At 38.5% G+C, this 20700-nt stretch overlaps 1 protein-coding gene across 4 annotated transcripts in view; it reads right to left on the bottom strand.

Moving 5' to 3' along the window:
* Window positions 1-446: 446 nt before the first annotated feature.
* The window catches only part of FBXW11 (F-box and WD repeat domain containing 11), an 89611-nt gene continuing 69357 nt past the window's right edge, over window positions 447-20700 (bottom strand). For all 4 annotated transcript variants that reach the window (XM_060786316.2, XM_060786333.2, XM_060786308.2 and 1 more), the window contains 8 exons: window positions 13895-14032; window positions 12671-12789; window positions 11436-11685; window positions 10417-10535; window positions 8812-8922; window positions 8614-8692; window positions 6072-6259; window positions 447-2937 (listed from right to left, as the gene is read on the bottom strand). In XM_060786316.2, coding sequence (XP_060642299.1) covers window positions 6098-6259; window positions 8614-8692; window positions 8812-8922; window positions 10417-10535; window positions 11436-11685; window positions 12671-12789; window positions 13895-14032 — 978 coding nt within the window. In that variant the 3' untranslated portion in view covers window positions 447-2937; window positions 6072-6097. The remainder of the gene's footprint in view (window positions 2938-6071; window positions 6260-8613; window positions 8693-8811; window positions 8923-10416; window positions 10536-11435; window positions 11686-12670; window positions 12790-13894; window positions 14033-20700) is intronic.

Here is a 20700-nt window from a genome sequence, read left to right as displayed (position 1 = left end):
ACAATGGATTAAACCCTTGTACCAGCAGGACTGCTGACCGAAGAGATCAGTGGTTTGAATCTGGTGAGTGGATTAAGTTCCCTCTGTCAGCTCTAGCTTCTCACGCGGGGACATGAGAGAAGACTCCCACAGGATGGTAAAACATCCAGGTGTACCCTGGGCAACACCCTTGCAGGCAGCCAATTCTCTCAGACCAGAAGTGACTTGCAGTTTCTCAAGTCGCTCCTGACCAAAAAATAAAAATAAAAAATCATATTACTTTTGGAATATAATGTCATTAAAATTTAGTTAATTTAAAAATCTGACTGATTACTTAAAAGGACTGAATTTGGGGTGAGGAAACACTCTGAATCTATAAAGTAAATAAAAGGGGCATTGTTTATGAACCCACTCAGAATAAAATAAAAATATGGACAACTCAGAATAAATTAAAAATACGAACAAAGTTTAGAGGGATTTTTTTTATTAAGCACATTCCACAGTACAAAGCCTTATATCAGGAACAATATCTGTACAATTCAACAGTTGTCCAATAAGCTGTTCATACACAAACTTTTCAAACAGGTAACTGGCAAACATAATTACAAGTTAGAATAAGACTATCCCAGTGCTTCGAAACATTAATCTAGCAGTAACATACAGCTGCTCAGTAATGATTAGCGAAACAAAGTCCAGAGTACAGCCAGTACTATCATTAGTCCCAGGAGCCAAGTTCCTTGGGTGCCAGTCACAAACTCCACAGCTATGTTACACCAAGCACAATCAAAAGTAGTTTAGGCTGCGTCTTCAAAGACCATTATTCCCATGGAAAACATTAATTTCATCTTACACATGCATTTTTTAAAGGAAAGGTTCGTTCTCCATAAATATCGTAGTCTTCAGAGCTGCAACAGGAAATCTTCCATATCACAGTCTCAAATGACAATTTGGGGGGGGGGGGAGGCTAAAACCACTTCTGTAACTCTCATCCATTTTAAAAACTGAGAACATGGGGTTGTGTCCTCTTTAATGTATTTGGTAAGATTTAATCATCGATGTGTGCTGCGTCCTGCTTTGCCACGTTCAAGGGGGAGTTTACCAGCTCAGAACAGTGGATTTAGAAACAGAGGAAAACGAAGGGTGGAAGAGCCAGAAGCAGTTCCAGGTACGACTTTTTCACATCTGGTGTGTGCTTCCATTTTGAATTTGACTGACAAGCTGGCAGGTGTGCAAGAGTGATCTCCAACCATAGCTGTTCCACTAAAAAAAGCAATATTCATTCATTGGTCATTTAAACTTGGTTATCAACATTCCTTAACCCCTCAACCACAGGGATGTGAGGAGAGGACAGAAAGTAGAGAGAGAAAGAGAGAAGGAGAGGGCGAGAAGTCAAAAGAGGGAGCCAGAGAGAAATCAAATGCAAATACAAAATCATGACTAAGGAATGACAGTATCCATATCCACGCCCACTACAATTCATAGACCAACCAGTTATTATATTTATTAGGATTTTTTAAAAAAAAATTGTTAGAATAAGCCACTAAAGGATGTTGCCGAGCAATAACTTAGAGATACAGAGAAAGCATTTCAAGAGGGTTTGCTTGCTTGCATATAGGGAAACGTCTGACCAGCTGCCTAGACCAGTCATTGTTTTCAAGAGAGAAGGAATTCCAGTAATATTTGCGCCATTAATTGCTAGGTTCCTAAATATAAATGATAAGGAACATCCATTATCTCCTACAAGGTCACAATGGAATAGTCATCTCTAACTCCTCATGGTTATCGAGGATTATTCTGAATGGATTTTAACCAACTTTAATGTATCTGCAACTTTGGCCGGTGACTTAGTTGTCCTTCCAAATATTGCAATATGGAAGGGGAGTGGGGTGGTGGGGCACACAATTTTGACTTTTACATTTTGTCAAGAGGTTTTCGAAAGTAAGATATTAAGACATCTCATCTCATTTTTCTTTTAAAGGTAGCATCCTAAAGAATACCAAAATCCTCCTTTCTTTCCACAGAGAAATATTTCTAAATACATCCCAACCCTATACGGTGCCAGTAGTAAGAATGCCTGGATGCTTCGAAACGTCTGTCTTGGCATCTGCATACAGTATCAGGAGACCCTGACTCCCAGCACTTGGAGGTTACAGTGTTTATGTACATTATATCTACATGCTTATACGTTACTGTATGGGAAATAATGAGGCAAGCACACGTGAAGGATCCAACTATACCAAATGGTAGGAAGAGGAGGACGGCTGTAGTACAGAGTACAATTAAAAGAAAAGACAATGCTGTACACCTACTTCAGTTCATCTAGCTCAATTTACAATCTTTAAATTAAAGCAAATTACTGGTGCAGACATAAGTAAACTATCATCCAAAATATCACTGACCCATTCAGAAATAATCCTACCAGTCCAATTCATACTCTGAGCAATCTGAACAGGTTCAGTCATCACCAGTCATGAAACAAAAAAGTCTGTGGGAAGAGGAGGATGATCATTATGATGACGGCCGTGACTTTGAAAGCAAAGCCCTGTACATTCTGGGCATGTGTTTGGCACCCACATTTCACTGAGAATGTTTTTCTTCTTCAGAGTCAGATAAAAGTGCAAAGCAAATATAAATTAGGTCAAGTCCTTCCTTGACGTCCCATTTCCTCCAGGAAAAACAAGCCATCGGTTCAGTGTATATGGGCAATTGACTCATGAAGCTTTGGATCTTGCATTGCAGTGAAGGATAAACTGAGTTTCTTCTACCTGGACTCAGTGAATTCCTAGTCAGTTCCTTAGAGACCACTGAGGGAAGGACGACTGGAAAAGGTAGGTTTAGATACAGAATTGTGCCGTTTTGCATCTACACAGCACCTAGAACCACTTCTGACTTTAGCCGTGGCTAACGTCTTCAGGTGTGTAATAGCCAAATGTCCAGTAGTTCAAAGACTGTGGAATCCTGAAAGGAAAAAAAAGATGTTGAATCAATGTTGACATTTCCTGTTACTGTCAGAAAATAAGACAAGAGACTGCAACATCTGCAACTAACAATAGGCTGAGATCTGATGTAAGACAGGAATTCACTGACTCAAAGAGCAGTGAAGCCTCCTTCTTTGGAGCCTATTAAACAGAGGCTGGATGACCATCTGTTCAGGATGCTTTGATTGTGCCTTTCCTGCATGACACGGGGTTGGGATGAATTGCCCTTTTGTTCTCTTCCCAATTCTAGGATTCTATTATTCCCTTGTATATGCATCCAGACTGTGGATTTCCTCATCCCAAGAGATCTGTTTAACACCCTCTTCAGTGAACTTCAGTGTGTTTAGATGATTTACCAACTGTGGAAAGTGTCATTTACATCTACCTGGCTTTCTAGTATTTTTCTTGCTGTCCACTCTGATTTTAGCTGACATTATCAGTGATATTGTGATTATACCAGGCATGCATTTAACAACTTGCCTAGTAGTCAGCATCAGTATGGGATTTCCATAAAGACCAATAACCAAGCTGATGGTTGAGGAACAGCTCTCTTATTTAGCTCTCTACTTGCTTTGCATGCTGATAAAAGAGGAAGGGAGGCCTATATTCTGCAAGGTGGATCAGTAGAAGGTTTTTGTTTACTATAACTTTTAAACATTTAGGCTTCTCTATTTGTTTTCCCTCCTTCCATTACAAGCATGGAAACACAAAATACTAGCTCCTTAGAAGGCTAGTAAAAGCAAAATTACAGGTCAGGGATTTTGCTAGATTATTTACAAGGTAGCATTACCGCGTGCACAAACTATCTCCCCAATTACTTCACAAAACACACAAAATAAGAGTTGTGACAATATCCACAGCTGGATGTGATGGGGGAACAACTAAAATGATTTTTTAACCATAAGGTTCCAACAGGCAAACTAACCCTAATGACCCCTTTTACATTTTGAACTCATTATCGAGAAAGATTCAACACCTTTGACGAACCCTTTAAAGTTTACTTAGCAATATTACACAGTTGCATAGATGCAGCATTTGAGCGAGTTGTCTGAAAACTAATACAACCTCTTGCAATGTTGACCCAAATAATTAAATCTAATTTTATACAGCCTTCTCCCCCCAAGGAAGGGGGGCTGGGGGTGGTATTCAATTATAGCCATGGGAGTTTCACTGCTAAGAGGTTAAGCATTTTTAGCTTTTTTGCTTAAATGTTTAAGTAAAGGATTACATTAGATTATCATATGGTAACAATTTTGATCTTGTTACAATAAAAAAGGAATTCAACAGAAGGCAATAAAGTTTTTTTAATAGCCAAGAGCAGTAGGGTTGTCAGAAGTTATAGATTTTAAAAGCTATATTCACATGGGACTCTAAAAAAAGCGGGGGGGGGGGGGGGGTTGGTTGAAAAAAATTAGAAGATCTAAGTTATTTGGTTGTATAAAAGTATCTTTCTTACAACGTTATGAAACAAAGCAATGTTTCTGCCCTGTGATTTAGAAAATGTTTTCGAACACACAAATTTTACCATCACTGGTCCATTCTTGCCCAACACAGTCCATATTTGGACGAACAGTAACCTACTAAGCAAAGCCCTACTTTCTCTGTATGCTTTCAAGTCGTATGATGACACCATGAATTTCATAGAGTTCATCTTAGCAGAGATGGTTTTGCCACCTTCTTTCCTCTGAAATACAGCCTACAGCACCTGGTATCCACTGACAGTCTCCCATCCAAGTACTAATGAGGGCTGAACCTGCTTAACTTCCAAAGTCAGATGAGATCTGGTACCTTTATGGAATTTGGACTGACTAAGCTCTATTACCTGGATCAAGATACCAAGGGCTGGAAATCAGAACATCTTGAAAAAAAAGCAAGTCATCCCAAGCCAATTTTCATTACTAGCATTCATATATATTTTAAATATATAAATATAAAGGTAAAGCTTTCCCCTGTCATTAAGACTAGTCATGTCCAACTCTGGGGGGTGGTGCTCATTTCCTTTTCTAAGCTGAAGAGCCGGCGTTGTCCATAAACACTTCCAAGGTTATGTGGCTGGCATGACTACATGGAACGCCATAACCTTCCTGCAGAAGTGGTACCTATCGATCTACTCACATTTGCATGTTTTCGATCTGCCAGGTTGGCAGAAGCTGGACCTAACAGCGGGAACTCGCCCCACTTCCTGGATTCGAACCGCCAACCTTTCAGTCAGCAAGTCCAGCAGCTTAGTGATTTAACCCGCTGCGCCACTAGAGGGCCCATTCATTCATTCATTCATTCATTTATTATATTTATATCCCACCCGTCTCAACCTTGAAGAGGACTCAGAGCGGCCTTACAATTGGCAGCAATCCAACAGACAATAGAAAATACACATGTACAATAAAACAAATTAAAAACAATAAAACATTAAACACAATTTTGAAATCACGTAATTTGAGGACATAGTCAAAGGCTGTTCTGGTCGTTATTGCACGTAAGTCGACTTTACTTATTGCATAGCCCTGTTGGTCAAAAGCTTGGTCCCAGAGCCATGTTTGTACTTGCTTCCTGAAGGTCAGGAGGGAAGGTGCTGACCTGATTTCGCTGGGGAGGGAGTTCCAGAGCTGAGGGCCCCCCACTGAGAAGGCCCTGTCCCTCATCCCCAACAGCCGCACTTGCAAAGGAGGTAGGACCAAAAGCAGGGCCTCCCCAGACAATCTTAATAATTGACAGGTTCAAAGTGCAGAAGAAAAATGCAGAAGCAATATAATCCCTTACATTTATCTATTGCAGAATATTCTTGTGTGCACAATTATTATATCTGGAAGACCCATAAACCTGAGCACTCATAATTAGCATCAGTAGCAACTTACAATGAACCCACTTGAGAAAGAGCAATATCCCACTGTTGAGAGAACTACCATAGAATTGGAAAATTACAATACAAATAGCTAACTTCAGGAAATATTCACATAAGCCAATTAAATAGTTACATTATCAGAACAGTTCACACATACTCTTTCGGAAAATCAAATGGAAAGAATTATAGACTATTCTTATTACTAAAAGCCACATAAGATATAGAGGTCGTGGCAAGTATAAAGGAACACCCTTAAGATAATAAAGACCTACCTCAGAGAGCAGTGAATTGCAGACTGTTATCTGGAGATGTACGTGTATGTTCGGGATGGAGAGCGGGTCTCATTTTGTGCGTTGGGGGGCACATTTAAAAAATCCCAAATCAATATGGTATCATCATGGGAACTACTAATGATCTGGAACTCATCAAACTGGAGTCTAAACACACGTCCCGAGTGTTCCTGAAAATGGCAAGACTTAGTTAGTTAGTGAGGCAGAAGACTCATCAGTTTCACACTTGTACTCTGATATTCATATATACACCGAAGTCACAGCATTTAAAAAAAAAAATCCAAGCTTTATGGAGCAGCTGTTTGTCATTGGCACACTGGTTTTCCACACAACAAAGGTCTACACTAAAAGCAGTTGAGAAGTGTGAAAAGCTCCTCTGAGTCCATTCTCTCAATCTCACCACCATCCTAGGCATATTTCTTGAGAATATGGGAGACAGCCTTTTTGATGGCTGTTCCTAAGTTTTAAAACTGCTTTTTCTTGGGAGATCCTGCTGTCTTTTCGATGGCAGAGAAATATATTTTTATTTAAGGAAGCATTTGGTTTTTAGTATATTGTGTCAGAGCTTTTAATGGAGGTGCTTTATTTTATTATTTTTATTTATTATTTTATTTATTTACCCCATTTTATACCCCGCCTTTCTCTGCCCCAAAGGAGCTGACGTATAGGCATTTATTCAATGTCTTAAAACACATACAAAACATTAAGCTTAAAATAAATCAAAATAAAAATGATACATATTGAACACTTTAAAACATTGCATTCAATATTAAAATCATGCCATCCAGAAATCATAGTCCAAAGCTGTTCCATGGTCATTGCACATGTTCCAAATCTGTTATTGCACTGCACTATTCTCCGAAACCCTGATCCCAAAGGCAAGTTTTTACTTTTTTTCTAAAGGCTAGGAGGGAGGGGGCTGATCTAATGTCACTGGGGGGGGGGGGGTCTTCCACAGCCGAGGGGCCACCACTGAGAAGGCCTTGTCTCTCGTTCCCACCAGTCGCGCTTGTGAGGAAGGCAGGACTGAGAGCAAGGCCTCCCCAGATGATCTTAATTTCCAAGGTTCATAGGGGGAAATACCTTCAGACAGGTAAGTTTTTAATATCTTTTTAATATTGTTTTTAACTTTTGCTTTCAAAATGAAAGTTTGGTTTAACTGGGTTTTAACTTTTGTACTATGAGTTTTGATATCTGTATCATGTTTTTGAAACATTGTACAACACCTTGAATGCTGGAAGAAAAACGGGATATTAATTAAATAACTATAATTAAATCTGTTCCTGAGTATATTGATCCTAATAAACCCTTTCCACCTTTTGTTTAAAAGCACTGGAAAAACAAATCCACAGCTACCAAGAGAGTTCAATACTTGTAACCTTTACTTTCATATTGCTGGGATAGGAAAATAACAGGCCACATGTATTAAGAATATATGGAAAGCTTTTCCCTTCCAACTTCCACTTCTACAACTATAAACTTCCAGAGTAGGACAAGGTGCTAAATGCTTCTCTGCATTTTCTCTGAAATTCAGGATGGAGAATGTTTGCACACGAGAAAGAAAGGGAGAGCGCCGCAGCAGCAAATGCAATGCAGCTCAGGTTAAATTGGGATAAGAAGGAGAGGCAGTGTTCATGATTATCATTGTTTTAGCTTTCTAAAGCATGCCAAGCTCCCCCATGAGCCAAGAAAGATTCTTCTGAAAACACCTCTGGTGCAATGGGGACAGTGCTAGTGAGCTAATACAGCAATAATGAAAAATGGAACCATAAACCAAAGCCATGATTAGAAGCACAAACAGGAGTTTATGAAGTATCTCACTTTGTATTTTATACTCCAGTAATTATGAAGTACAAAATACACAGGCATTGTTGACACAAAGATTCATGTTTCCAAAAACAACTCAGAAGAACCCACCTACTTGGAAACACAGAAGCTACCTTACTCAAAGCAGGAAAATTGATAGTTTTAAAACCACAGCCTTATTTTTTTCCACTGCTGAATGTGAATAGTAACTGTAATAAGAGGTCACAAGAAAGGATGGGAACCTCAGCAGTCCATTCCTGTTTAAATACACCTGAAAGCAGCAGCTAACCTCCACTTAGAAATTTAAGAAGGAAACAGATTTTAATTCCTTATGCCTTTCTGCCTTGAGGCGAGACCAGAGTGTAAGATCTGAATTGGTCCAGATTTTACTTTTGTGAAGAAAAGCCTCTTTTTTCACTCCTGGGATTGAGCAGATGTTAAATATGGAAATACAGGCTATTTCTTAGAATCCAGAAGGGACAATACACAGGCTATTTACTCAGAATACAGAATTATTGAAACAATGAAGGAATCATGAAAGCATGAGTTCCTCGCATAAAGATATGCACACAAATTTTTGCTTTTAACTCTTATTATGGAAGTTTTTCAAACTTGAATTCCTAATATATTACAAGATACTCAACAGACATACAAGAATAATGGCATATGATCTAAAAGAAGTGCTGTGCAACTATATAAACTACCAGTATACACTTACCACCAATGTGCGTAAACATAGTGTACTTGCTGGGGCACGGGGGTCAAGAGCAGCTTGCAAATCCCAAACTTTGATTTTGCTATGAAGGTAAAAGAAAATGTTGATGAGAAAACTGTAAGACGTGTATAGTTACTAATCATCTAAAAAAAACAAAACTAAAATGAGCAATCAAAACAGAATATGCTTTAAAACACATACCCATCATAGGCCCCGCTTACAATCCTCTTGTTATCAAATCTAATGCATCTAACCAGCTCTTCGTGTCCTTCTAGGACTCTTAAACAAGCCCCACATTCGATATCCCAAAGCCTGAAAGAAATAACATTATCAGATTTTAAAAAAACAAAAACCTCATACATCTCCGCTCTTATAAATGTACTTATTTCCATTTAATCATGAATAGACATTTTTCTCAGGAAAGTCTGCATTCAACAGAAAGTTGACTGTAGAATCACCCCAAGAACATCCTGTGAAGTTCCCTTGGAAGGACACTCATCTTCCCCTCAAGAGATTCAGAACTGCCCTGCATGAATAGTTAGTCTAATTACCTGGCTCAAAATAATTTAATGTATTAAGCAGAGTATGCATTAGAAAAAAATATTTTCCAGCACTAGTAGGGAAACAGCCATGTAGCATTGTAAGCAGTTACTGAAGAGCTGTCACTCTCCTGTTGCCCTGATCTCTTTTGCCCTGGCTGATGAAGCACACACTTTACCACAGAGGCCTTATTTCCCTTTTCGCAGTAAATACGTCAGATGGGTTTGCGCATGAAATACATATGCAATGCCCTTCTCCTTTTCTACAAGCTGATTGGTAGAAGACTGCAACCTGATATGCAAGCACTCATTGTAGCCAAGGGCTATCTGGTCCAGGTAATCAAGCCTGAAGGAAACCTATGCTGAAATGCCTGAAAGAGCCACATATATTAAGAGAACGCCAAAAAACAAAACAAAACAACCACTCAAAAAAACAAGGGGAAACCTGGATCTTAATTTTTCCTGTGCTTAACAGCTACTGAACCTAGTCATCAATGCTTAACTGGACAATTAGCATGATATCCAAATCTTGTAACTGTAAGACCTAGTTATTTGGTGATTTTATATATACGCCTTAAGTATAGACAACGTTTTGCTTGCTCTTGGAAGCTTGTTTTGCCCTACTTTCCTCCTCTACAGGCCATGTTTTTCATAGGATATGTGGTTATGACTGCAGATACTGGAAGGGAAGGACATCTTGTCCTGAGAAAGTGAGTAACTCAACTAACTTCCTATATGACAAAGGATTTCAACTGCTTACAGACAGAAAAGTTGCAGGGCAAATGTCAATAGATTTAAAAACAACATAAGTGTGTTAAAGATGCATTAATGTAGGCAGGATTTTTATTATAAAACAGATGTGGCTAACACAGGACTCTAGGGACACAGGCAACTCTCAGCTGATTTTGATAGGTCCTAATTTCAAAAGTTGGTGATGCATTCAAACCTTCAACAAGATCAATGTTATTTTCCCACAATAAAGGAAGTTATAGGAAAACAGAAAAAAGCAATGTATAAACATGCTTCTCGGAGAACAAGATGGAAAAAGAAATGAAGGATGTGATTATCAGAACAGAAGGCACAACAGTTCTTGGAGCCTAAACAACACAATGGAGTATACATCCAGACAACTACATAACCAAAATAAAGACATAAAAATAAGGTATGTGGGACAGTCAAACAAGGGGAGAAACAGGCCGAAAGAGAAACATAGCACTTCCCCTTGTAGCAATAGTTTATCCCTAATACAAGCAAACCTGCTCTCTACCTAATAGTATTGTCCGATGATCCACTGACAACAAGTCTGTCTCTGTATTGGAGACAGGCAATCCCTCGCTTGTGTCCATTCAGAGTGCGAACAAATTCACACGTACTTGTGCTCCAGACCTATGGGGAGAAATAGAAGCTTAACTACAAAATATATTTGGGTAACATGAATGTTTTTAAAATTCAGATTATTATTTTAAAGAAAAAATCAGTGCAATTATGAGATGTAAGACAACATTCTTGAAGTTCAATTCTCACTGCATGGAACATTTTGAACTGTTTCCCCCAAAGTCATAATATAGTTATGGTGATCAATTCATCATATAGTTATGGTGATCAATTACACACTGGGTTGCAGTGAAGGTGACACAATGAGGTCTTTTGAAGGTGTTCTCTCCAGTCCTTCCTCTCTATGGAGTCTGCTGCACTCCCTGAAAGACTTCTTTTAAACATCATGGAGCATGTGGGACAAGGGAGACTACAGTGTGCAGGTGAAATCCATAGAAGGCAGAGTTGCAGGGAGCTGAAATGAGTGGAAGCTGCTGAGGCAAGCTGCCACTGTCTGATCTTCAGTTACTATCGTTCTCACTACAGTGCCTCAATGCCACAAGCTCAACATTTCAGCATCCTTCAAGTTCTTTCATTAGGAGACAGAAGGTGGAGAATTTCCTTTATGGAAAAGCTAAACCTACATCTAGCTCGAGAACTCCTGCTATATGAGTGGCCTTCTGCTCAAATGGCATTAAAAATCATTTTCGATAATTTTAGGAGATAGCACATTTTAAAGGATCTACTAGAGACCTTTATGTGCAAGATACAGCGTGGCAGATTGCAGAAGAGTTCAAATATCTGATGACCAAGAGATGAAAGAAGTAGCAACTCTTAAGTCAACTGCTGAAGAGACAATGAAAACAAAGATCCTTGGACACTATTTCCAAAAGACATTTTCATCACCATCTCACACATGCTAAAAAAAAGTATGTGAAATGCAGTGGCAATTTTGAGAAAATATCTACTTACTTTAATGGTCCTATCACCAGAAGCAGATACAATATATTTGTCATCAAAATCGACAACATTAACAGCAGCCCGATGGCCAACTAATACACGGCGCAGAGTGATGTCAGTCGGAGAGGCCATATCCCAGACTGCAATGGATCTATCCTTTGAGCAGGTCACCATTAAACCATTGCTGAAACGCAAGTGAAGAACTGCCTCATTGTGATGAATCAAGGTGTTCAAGACTTCGCCTGTGTTCACATCCCAAACTCTGAGAGAGACAAAAACATATGGGAAGAGGATTTTAGAATTATATGAGACCTATTCGAAGGCAGAAATACATACTCGGTAGCAGCACATTTGGGAAGTGCACTTGCTGTAATAAAAAGCTGAAAAGTGGCAGAATAAAGGAAGAACTCCAGTGAAAAGGCAGGAATTGCAGAGGATGCTTAACATTTCCGCACTAAAATCTTCCTGCTGCAGTTACCTTCCTGCAGCTATTCCAACATGTCCAAATCTCAGGAATGGATGCAATATTATGGAGTAAATGACAAAAGAGGAGAATGAAGTATTTCCTCTAGCTAGTCACTTCTTCATAGCAAACCGATCAATACCAAATTATTATTTAGGGGATGGGTATCTGCAACTAATTATATTTGCTGTTTATTTGTTCAGTCGTTTCCGACTCTTTGTGACCTCATGGACCAGCCAACGCCAGAGCTCCCTGTTGGACATGGCCACCCCAGCTCCTTCAAGGTCAAGCCAGTCACTTCAAGGATACCATCTTGCCCTTGTAGGCCCCACTTCCTTTTTCCTTCCATTTTCCTCAACAATATTATCTTCTCCAAGCTTTCCTGTCTTCTCATTATGTGGCCAAAGTACTTCATCTTTGCCTTTAATATCCTTTTCTCCAGTGAGTAGTCGGGCTTTATTTCCTGGAGTATGAATTGGTTTAATCTTCTCGCGATCCAAGTCACTCTCAGAATTCCCCTCCAACACCGCAGCTCAAAAGCGTCTATCTTCCTTTGCTCAGTCTTCCATATGGTAGTGTTCTCGTATCCATAGGTTACTACGGGAAATACCATTGCTTTAACTATGCAGATCTAATTAATTGTATAATAATGGGCTAAGAATTCTAAAAGTGACAAGTTACAGAACAATTGAGGAGTATGTGATTCTAGATTCAAGCGGACAACACTGTTTTTCTTCTCCTTCAGAGTTTTTCGTGCCATACTTTTAACAATACAAATGTCTACCTCACAGTGGAGTCCGATGATCCAGTTACAATGACTCTTTCATCATACTGCAGACAGAGGACTGAACCAGTATGTCCTGTTAACACTTTCAAACATTCCAAGCCGTTTTTATCCCAGATCTGCCAATGAGAAACCAAAGTTCATTACATGCAACATCATTTTTTCCTACCACTATAAAGCTAAGGTAAACTGAGCCTGCAAACCTATTTGGCCAGAAAAAGGAACATGTTCTGTTTATCTCTCCAGGTGGTTTGTCTTTTGAAAAGACAAAGTACTCATAATATGAATACAGCACCTGAGCAATGATGATGGGAATGGGGGCAGAGAATCCAAAAGTCATAAAAGCAAGACAGTATGTGTAAGGGGGGGGGAGGGGAAATGGACTGTCTCAATAGGATCTGACTAGGACTCTGTTTCTAAAAATTCATATGACATTCAGTTTCTACAAAAGCTAAAAACTAGATCTGGATGAAGTGACAAAATCAACCATTTCCCTTTTCTACCCATTATGGTTTACTGTCCATTAATGGACAGGGCCCAAACTCTCCTTTATTTCATTTCCTAATTTTTAAACAACATGAAGTGCTTGTAGCAGATCCTTTTGTCTTGTTTATAAGTTATTTATTTATCATCTCAGGCAACTGAACAGTGGTATTACATTTTTGTTTATATATTTTTAATAAATTTTATATATTTGTTTATATATTTTGTTTATATATTGTTTAAAAGTGTATTGTATTTCTTGACTTTATGTTTTGAAGTGTTTCAATATCATCTTAGTGGATAAGGTCTTTTAAATGGACAGATATGATACCTATGCTTCAATCGGAAATAAACCTCTGACCAATATTACTTAAAACTGCACCCAGTTTTTCTAATCATTTCTTTTTTATCTTGAGAGAAGAAAATGTAGCAGGGGTTCAATGGGCTGTGCTTTCTAGGCTTCAGATTCTCCTGATAGTTTAGATTTCACCTTTCAGAAATTCTAGCCAATAGGGCAAATAGCAAGGAATTCTGAGACCTGAACTACAAAACAAATGAATGATCCACATTTTAGAGCCACTGTTATGGACTATTAGCAAAGCTGAAGCCAGGTTTCCAATCCCACAATCAAAGAAAAAACTCCCCACAATGAAGAAAGAAATGAAAAAAAAATCCGAACCAAATCCAGACTCAGTGACACCAAGTAAGATCAAGAACAAAGACGTCAAGCAATGTCTTTACCTTAATGGAATTGTCCCTTAGGCCACTAATAATCTTCTCATCATCATACTGTAAACAGTAGACACCTTTACTATTTTCAGAACGACACTGAATTCTTTGCAAGTTGTGTCTTCCACACCGCCAGTTAGACTCTATAGTCTGCAAGAGAACAAAAATTATTTAAGTTACACTCAAGTTTAAGTTGAAAGTGCTTTAGGGTACTTCCTCAGGCTGCAGACTGGAAGCAGAACACCTCAATCAACTGTCACTCCAGCAGCAGCCAATAAACCATGCTGCAGTAGAGAAAGAAACTGAAAGCAGAGCAGAATTAAAACAGAGGAGAGAATGCAGCAAAGGAGAAGACAGCAAGGAACATATTGCATACCTCCTTCTCCCCTTCTGCACTCACATTCCTGCTTGCCTGGCAACTGATAACAGCATTATAAAAAATTCTGGGTCATTTCCATTTGATTTATTTATTTACGACATTTATATGCTGCCCTTCTCACCCCGAAGGGGACTCAGAGCGGCTTACAAGGTATATATACATACAATATATTATATTATTAGCATAGTACAATATCAGTTTTAAATATTGCTATATTATACTATACCAATATTGTAATATTATTAGTAATATTACATGTGATATAAATATATAATTATAATATCATATTATTATTATTATTATTATTATTATTATTATTATTAGTATTATATTGCCTTTGATCAAATGGTTCTGTTCCTCCCGAACTCCAGTTTCGTTTACCACCTGATTCAATGTTTCAAGGCTGCTGGTGAATCTCAGTCTTTTAAATTAAATGCTCAAGGGTTTTGCCATTCTGCAAACCATGGGGTTCTCCAAAGTCTGCTAATATCTTGTACATGAATGATAGTGATTTTAGCAAAACACTCTTACTTAACACTATCCTATTTGGGGTTTAGCACTTTGGATAGTTTCTTTAAAGTCTGAAATAAAAGACAACACAGATTTACTGTGCCTCTGACATGGAAACTATCAGCTAACAAAATGCTATATATTTACTCTTTAGGAAAATCTCATTTCCCTATTATTATTATCAATCCAAACAATATAGGCAGTTACTTTCCAAGTCATTAAAAGTATTATTTTATCCTGTGTCCAGGATACCTATGAATTCTAAATTGATCAATATAATTCTGAATATAATATAATTCTTTCCCTCCTCACTACAAGCAAGTATTTTTGCTTAACACTTGCAAGAGAACACAGACCCCGTGAAAATCCATTTTATGGCTGCCACTTTTACCTATACATATAAAAAGAACAGTGATGGCATGACCACATGTTTTGGATTATGTTCTCAGGTAAAATGAGAACTTGCAGAAAGTGTACCAAACTTAATTTAAACTCTTATCTGCTTTCTCCAACAATCTGAAATGTGGATTACAATCCTTTGATTAAATCAATCTCTGTCTTGAAGTGGATGAGTTAAAGACTTCATCTTCCAAGACTGAACTAATTAAACTGAATTATTTTAGATTTAATTGGCCTTCTAAGGCACGTTTTCAGTTATTTAGAGTTTGCCATACCAACCAAGTGAGCATAAATAAAGGAGATCCAAGTATTTTGGGATATTATTGTTGTTGTTATTATTATTATAGTTATACCTCACTTTATTTCCCTCAAAGAGGCTTAACATTAAAGCATCAGCATACAATTTAAAATATGAAAATATGCAAACATCACTCATTCTTGTGGCACTGCATGTCAGGGCCTGTTCAGCAAATGCAAACCTAGTCAAAACAATTCTAAGGATTCAGAGAGAACCATATGTTCCATTTGGATCAAGTCTCAGATTTTTTTGAAAGCTCTTTTCTAAAGTTACCAGAAGTAAATGTGGGCTCCAAATCAAAGCAACTCAAGCATGTTATTCATTCCTAGGCCAGAGTGCTGTGAACCAGTAAGACCCATACAGGTGCACCCATTTAATTCTATGAGTAGGTGTGATTTCACAGAGAGTAATGTTGCTACTGTGGGAAAATATTTCATATTTTTGAGAATTTGTAAAATCCCTTTTACTGTCAGTTGCCAGTATACTGGGAAAGTAGCCACAATACACAAAAATATACAGCTGCACAGAAATTGGCAGGCATGAAAACATATGAGGAGCACAAAGAAAAAAGATTGGAGAGAGCTAAATATAGCTGAGCGGGGCCATTCTGGAGGACCATCAGCAAAGGGGCCTACTGAACACAACCCGTTGTAGTTACTTGTTTTGTGCTATGAAAATTCTTTGTCATGCAGGAAGATATAACAATGCCCAGTCACCAAATAATGATTTGTTAACTGGGGCACCCTATCCCTAAGACACTCCTTCCTTTTCACAAACACACCTCCATCCTACATCTCTTTTCAAATTCAGCTATCTCTACAGATAGTGCTATGCCATATATGCAGTGACAATTCTGCTATCTATAGCTTGCACACCACTCTCTCATCATGGGTCTACTCACTACCCATGGTCAGCTTGCCCTCAACTTTAGTTCAGTAACATGGGACTGTGGCCCTTGCTGGAAGTAGAGGGCTTTGCCATGCTAGCCATGCATGCCTTGTTAATTCTGTCTTTTTCTGGATGCTCTCAGTGATATTGCCCTTGAAGGCCACTCAGCTGCTGCTAAATCTGAACTCCCATCCTTTGGCTAGGATTACTCACAGGCAGCATATTCTGTCAATTTTCACCAAGCATACAAAACTGGCTAATGGCTTCCAGTCTGCATTATTTCTCACGGAGTGGTCTGTGATGGTAACCAACATTATTTATATGTTTCTGCTAATAGGTACACAATGGTAAAGTTATATTAAAAGAGCAACCTCGCACATTTTGTACAGGTTGCAGAAGTCAATTTTCTTTGGACTGACTATGTGCAGATCTTATTTATTTCAATGAGAGGTGCTCCAAGCTCTACATATAACTATGGAAAGTTTTTTTAAAAAACTTCTAAGCCCTTTCCAAAAGCTAAAGTGATTTATCAGGCTGAGTATATTCCAGTTTTATAAACTGCAATCTTTTGGAAGAAGGGCCTTCAGGTGGCCAGGCCCACTACCTTGTTTTAGGTTGGAGTCTGCTAGACCATCCGCACTTTGTTCAAGATTCTAGCCCTAGTTACTTCTTGCTGCTGTGGAAAGTCTGTATCTGGGCGGAGCCACTTCACAGTATGTGAACATTCACATCATAGGTTTTCCAAATTGGGTGTTTTAATCCACTAATTGTAAAAAGAGAGAAGTATTGTAACTTGAACTCTGCGAGATGCCGGTTTCCTTTAGGAAGGAAAGATCGGTACTATTCTATGGAAAAGCATTCAATCATATCAGACCTCACCTGTACAATAAAGTGATGTAGACCAGATAAAAAGCTAACTGCCTTAGCAAGAACTAGACCTCAAAGCTACCAGAAACATAATTGAGAGAGAATTACTATTACAAAGATTTTTGAAAGACTCATAGTACTACTCTTTGGGGAAGAAGGAGACAGAACTATGTGGGCTAAATTTGTGGTTGTTGCTCTTGCTTTAATTACTGTCACTCTGGTAAAAGAGGGAGGATATCTATAGAAACCCCATAATGCTGCTGTCCTCACTTGTAGTTCAATTCTGAACCCATTCTTTGACAAGCACTCGTCCACAGGATCACCCACAGCACACTGGAGGGGACTCAAGGGCAAGCAAAACAAGGCTCAGAGCAGCCATCTAACTAGGTATTCACTAGGCTACAATTCTACTTATTCAACACAGAGATATGCTAATAGTCTTTTATTTCTGATTTAGTTGAAAAGAAGCATCTTTCTGGAAAATGAAAGAATAAATTGCATATGCTTCAGTGGCCACTTTGATCCAATTCTATCAGAATGTTAAGGATCAATTTCTGGTGTTTCCTGTCAAACAAAACCAATAAGGCTAGATCTCTCCACACCTAGGAACAAATATAGTGAGTCTTTCTTCCTCACCCCACTAGTTCCCAAAACATTTAAGGAGAAAAAGACCAACAAAATATAAACAGAAAGCAGAAGGGGTATAGTGATGGAGTAAGCTTCCACGTGTTACAAGATATGAGGCAAAAAATAACCTAACAGCTCATGAGGAATAAATTATATCTGTACTAATTCTAAAGGAATAACTAAGCAGTTGGCCCAGCCACATGGATAATGTGGAAAAGGCCCAGGGATTTGGAGATTGGGGGAAGGGGGGATCAACAGTACACCTGGCAACCTGCCTATTAACACAGTCTGCTAATAAGAGTCAAATTGTACTACAATATTTTGGGATGGTGTCCAAGCACATGATTAACTGAACCAAGTCAGATTTCCACAAAAACAACTTTTGCATACCTAAATAAAATTTCCTGGGAAGAACTCAAAACTAGTCTTCCCTTTAAGGGAGTTCCTAAAACAGTTAAATCTGGCAGGTCAGCACAATGGAACCGGGCAGCATCAGAAATGACTGGACCACCCTGGATGCAATAAAGCCACTCGTTAAATAGCTTCTTGCCATTGGTTGCCACTGTGGGAAATAGAGGGACAGAGTAGTACCTATTTCCAAACAATTTCCCTACATAGCTGTCCCCAGAACATTCTGCTATTTTTATTTTCTTTGGAGATATTTTAGGAACCAAGATGCTTGTTGAGGAGTGAACTTTATGTAAAGTCTCTGAGCCAAGTAGCCAATTCATGTGACCTCAAAGCAAGCATCAGTCCTGAAGCATGGATCTTTGGGTTCAAATTTAAATGACAATCAAAAGGGCCAAGTTAGATTTGTTCTTTGCTGTGAATAATTTATCTCTGCCACTGTATTTAAGAATTAGTGTTTAAAATTGCAAGATTGAACTGAAGCATAAATTCATTCAACCTTCCTGAACCTGGTGAATTTCCAGATAGAATGCAATTGGCATAATCCATGACCATGCTTATGGGAACAGCACTCTACTCTTAAGCTGTAATTTTTAAAATCGCAAGCCACCACGAATCCCATTATTTGGTAATGACCAGGATATAAATGAATATTGTACAGGAATGCTGTTTAATTTTATTATGTATCCTTCACCTGTAATTAATGTCAAAATACAAATCTTTTTAAAAAATAGTGATTCCTCTGAGACCTAATTCCAAGGTTTTTTGGTTTTATTAAAAAAAGGAGGTTCTAAAATGTCTCTCGAGGAAAGGGATGACAGTTCATCAGTATTATGACACATGTATAAATGTATGCACTGAAGTGCTAAAGAAATAACTCCAAAATCTTCCCCAATTACTTTTGGCAAAGTCAAGGGAAGGAGGAACCAAGTAAGATTTAAAGTTACTCCCTTCCAATAAGAAATTAAATATTCTCTTTATGGAAGCCCAAAGAAACAAAGACACAGCTCTTATGCCTCTACTGAAATAAGTAAAGTAACAGACATCTACAAAGCAGCTTCACGTGAAGAGTTAACACATTGGGAGATTATAGCTAATAACGATTTCTCCTGTGACTCAGTATTATGCTTATACTATATATATTTAATTCAAATCAAACCAAATCATTTATTTCGGTCACTGACCAGCACAGGAAATATGTTTTGCTACTTTCCTATTTCTCATGTTTGTTTTACAGATGAAATCTAGAGGCCAAAATCTTGTGATATGTCCCAGCTAGAGTAGCTCAAATGAACCAATGGAATGTGCCTAACTGTTGACATACCACCGTACTATTGCCTGAATGGGTATATTCTTGTTGGGACAATGGAATATTGAGCAAATCCAAACTGACTCATTGACCGCTGGTTCTTAAAAGTTCTTCCTTAAATTATTCTAAATAACAACAGTCTTACAGAACAGACAGGGGGAAACCCAGGATAAAACACCTAAGTATGATTGATTCAACCAAAAGAGGAGGCCTCGGCCTACCTGACCTGGGCCTCTACCATGACGCCTGCGGAATATCCTGGATAAAAGACTGGATATTACTGGAAAAAGAGGGAACGCTAGCCCTGGAAGGCTTTAATTTGAGAATTGGCTGGCATGCCTATTTGTGGCTAGACCAAGCCAAAAAAGAAAAAAACTTCAATAACCACGCAATTAGAAGACCCCTTCTGAAGATCTGGGAAAAATATAAAAACATCTTATATCTAGGGAAAATCCCCATGTGGCTCTCCCCTATTGAAGCCGAACAAAGGAGATTGTTAGGCTGGAGGAAATGGCCTACCTACAGAACTACAACGATAAAAAAAGACCGAACACTTCACTTGAAAACGAAAGAAGAACTTACTAAGGAATTCAATTCACTTTCATGGCTCCAATACTTTCAGCTAAGGGAGCACTTTAATAAAGACCAGAAAAAGGGATTCCTAGAGAAAGACTTATTCTGGGAAAAGATCTTGAAAAAAGACAAGAAGAATATCACTGCCATATACAATCTCCTACTAGAATGGGCTACTGAACAAGAAAAAATCAAAGACTGCATGGTCAAATGGGCTAGAAATCTAGGCAGGACGATAAGCCTCCACGAATGGGAGCTAATCTGGACGAAAAAGATTAGATACACGTATGCCATTGTGCTAAAAGAAAATTGGTACAAAATGTTCCATCGCTGGTATACAACTCCCCAGAAAATCGGCCAGATGTATAAAACAGCAAACAACAAGTGCTGGAAGTGTGGAGTCCAAATAGGCACCTTTTTCCATCAATGGTGGTCCTGCCCCGTCGCCCAAAGATACTGGAAGAACATTAATAAAATCTGTGAGAAAATACTTAACATCAAGATCGATGAAAGAGCAGAGTGTTACCTATTAGGCATATTCAAAGAGGAATGGAAGCTAG

The sequence above is a fragment of the Anolis sagrei genome, chromosome 1 (assembly GCF_037176765.1).
Source record: "Anolis sagrei isolate rAnoSag1 chromosome 1, rAnoSag1.mat, whole genome shotgun sequence".
NCBI lineage: Eukaryota > Metazoa > Chordata > Lepidosauria > Squamata > Dactyloidae > Anolis > Anolis sagrei.
This window is presented reverse-complemented; position numbering and strand designations above follow the sequence as displayed.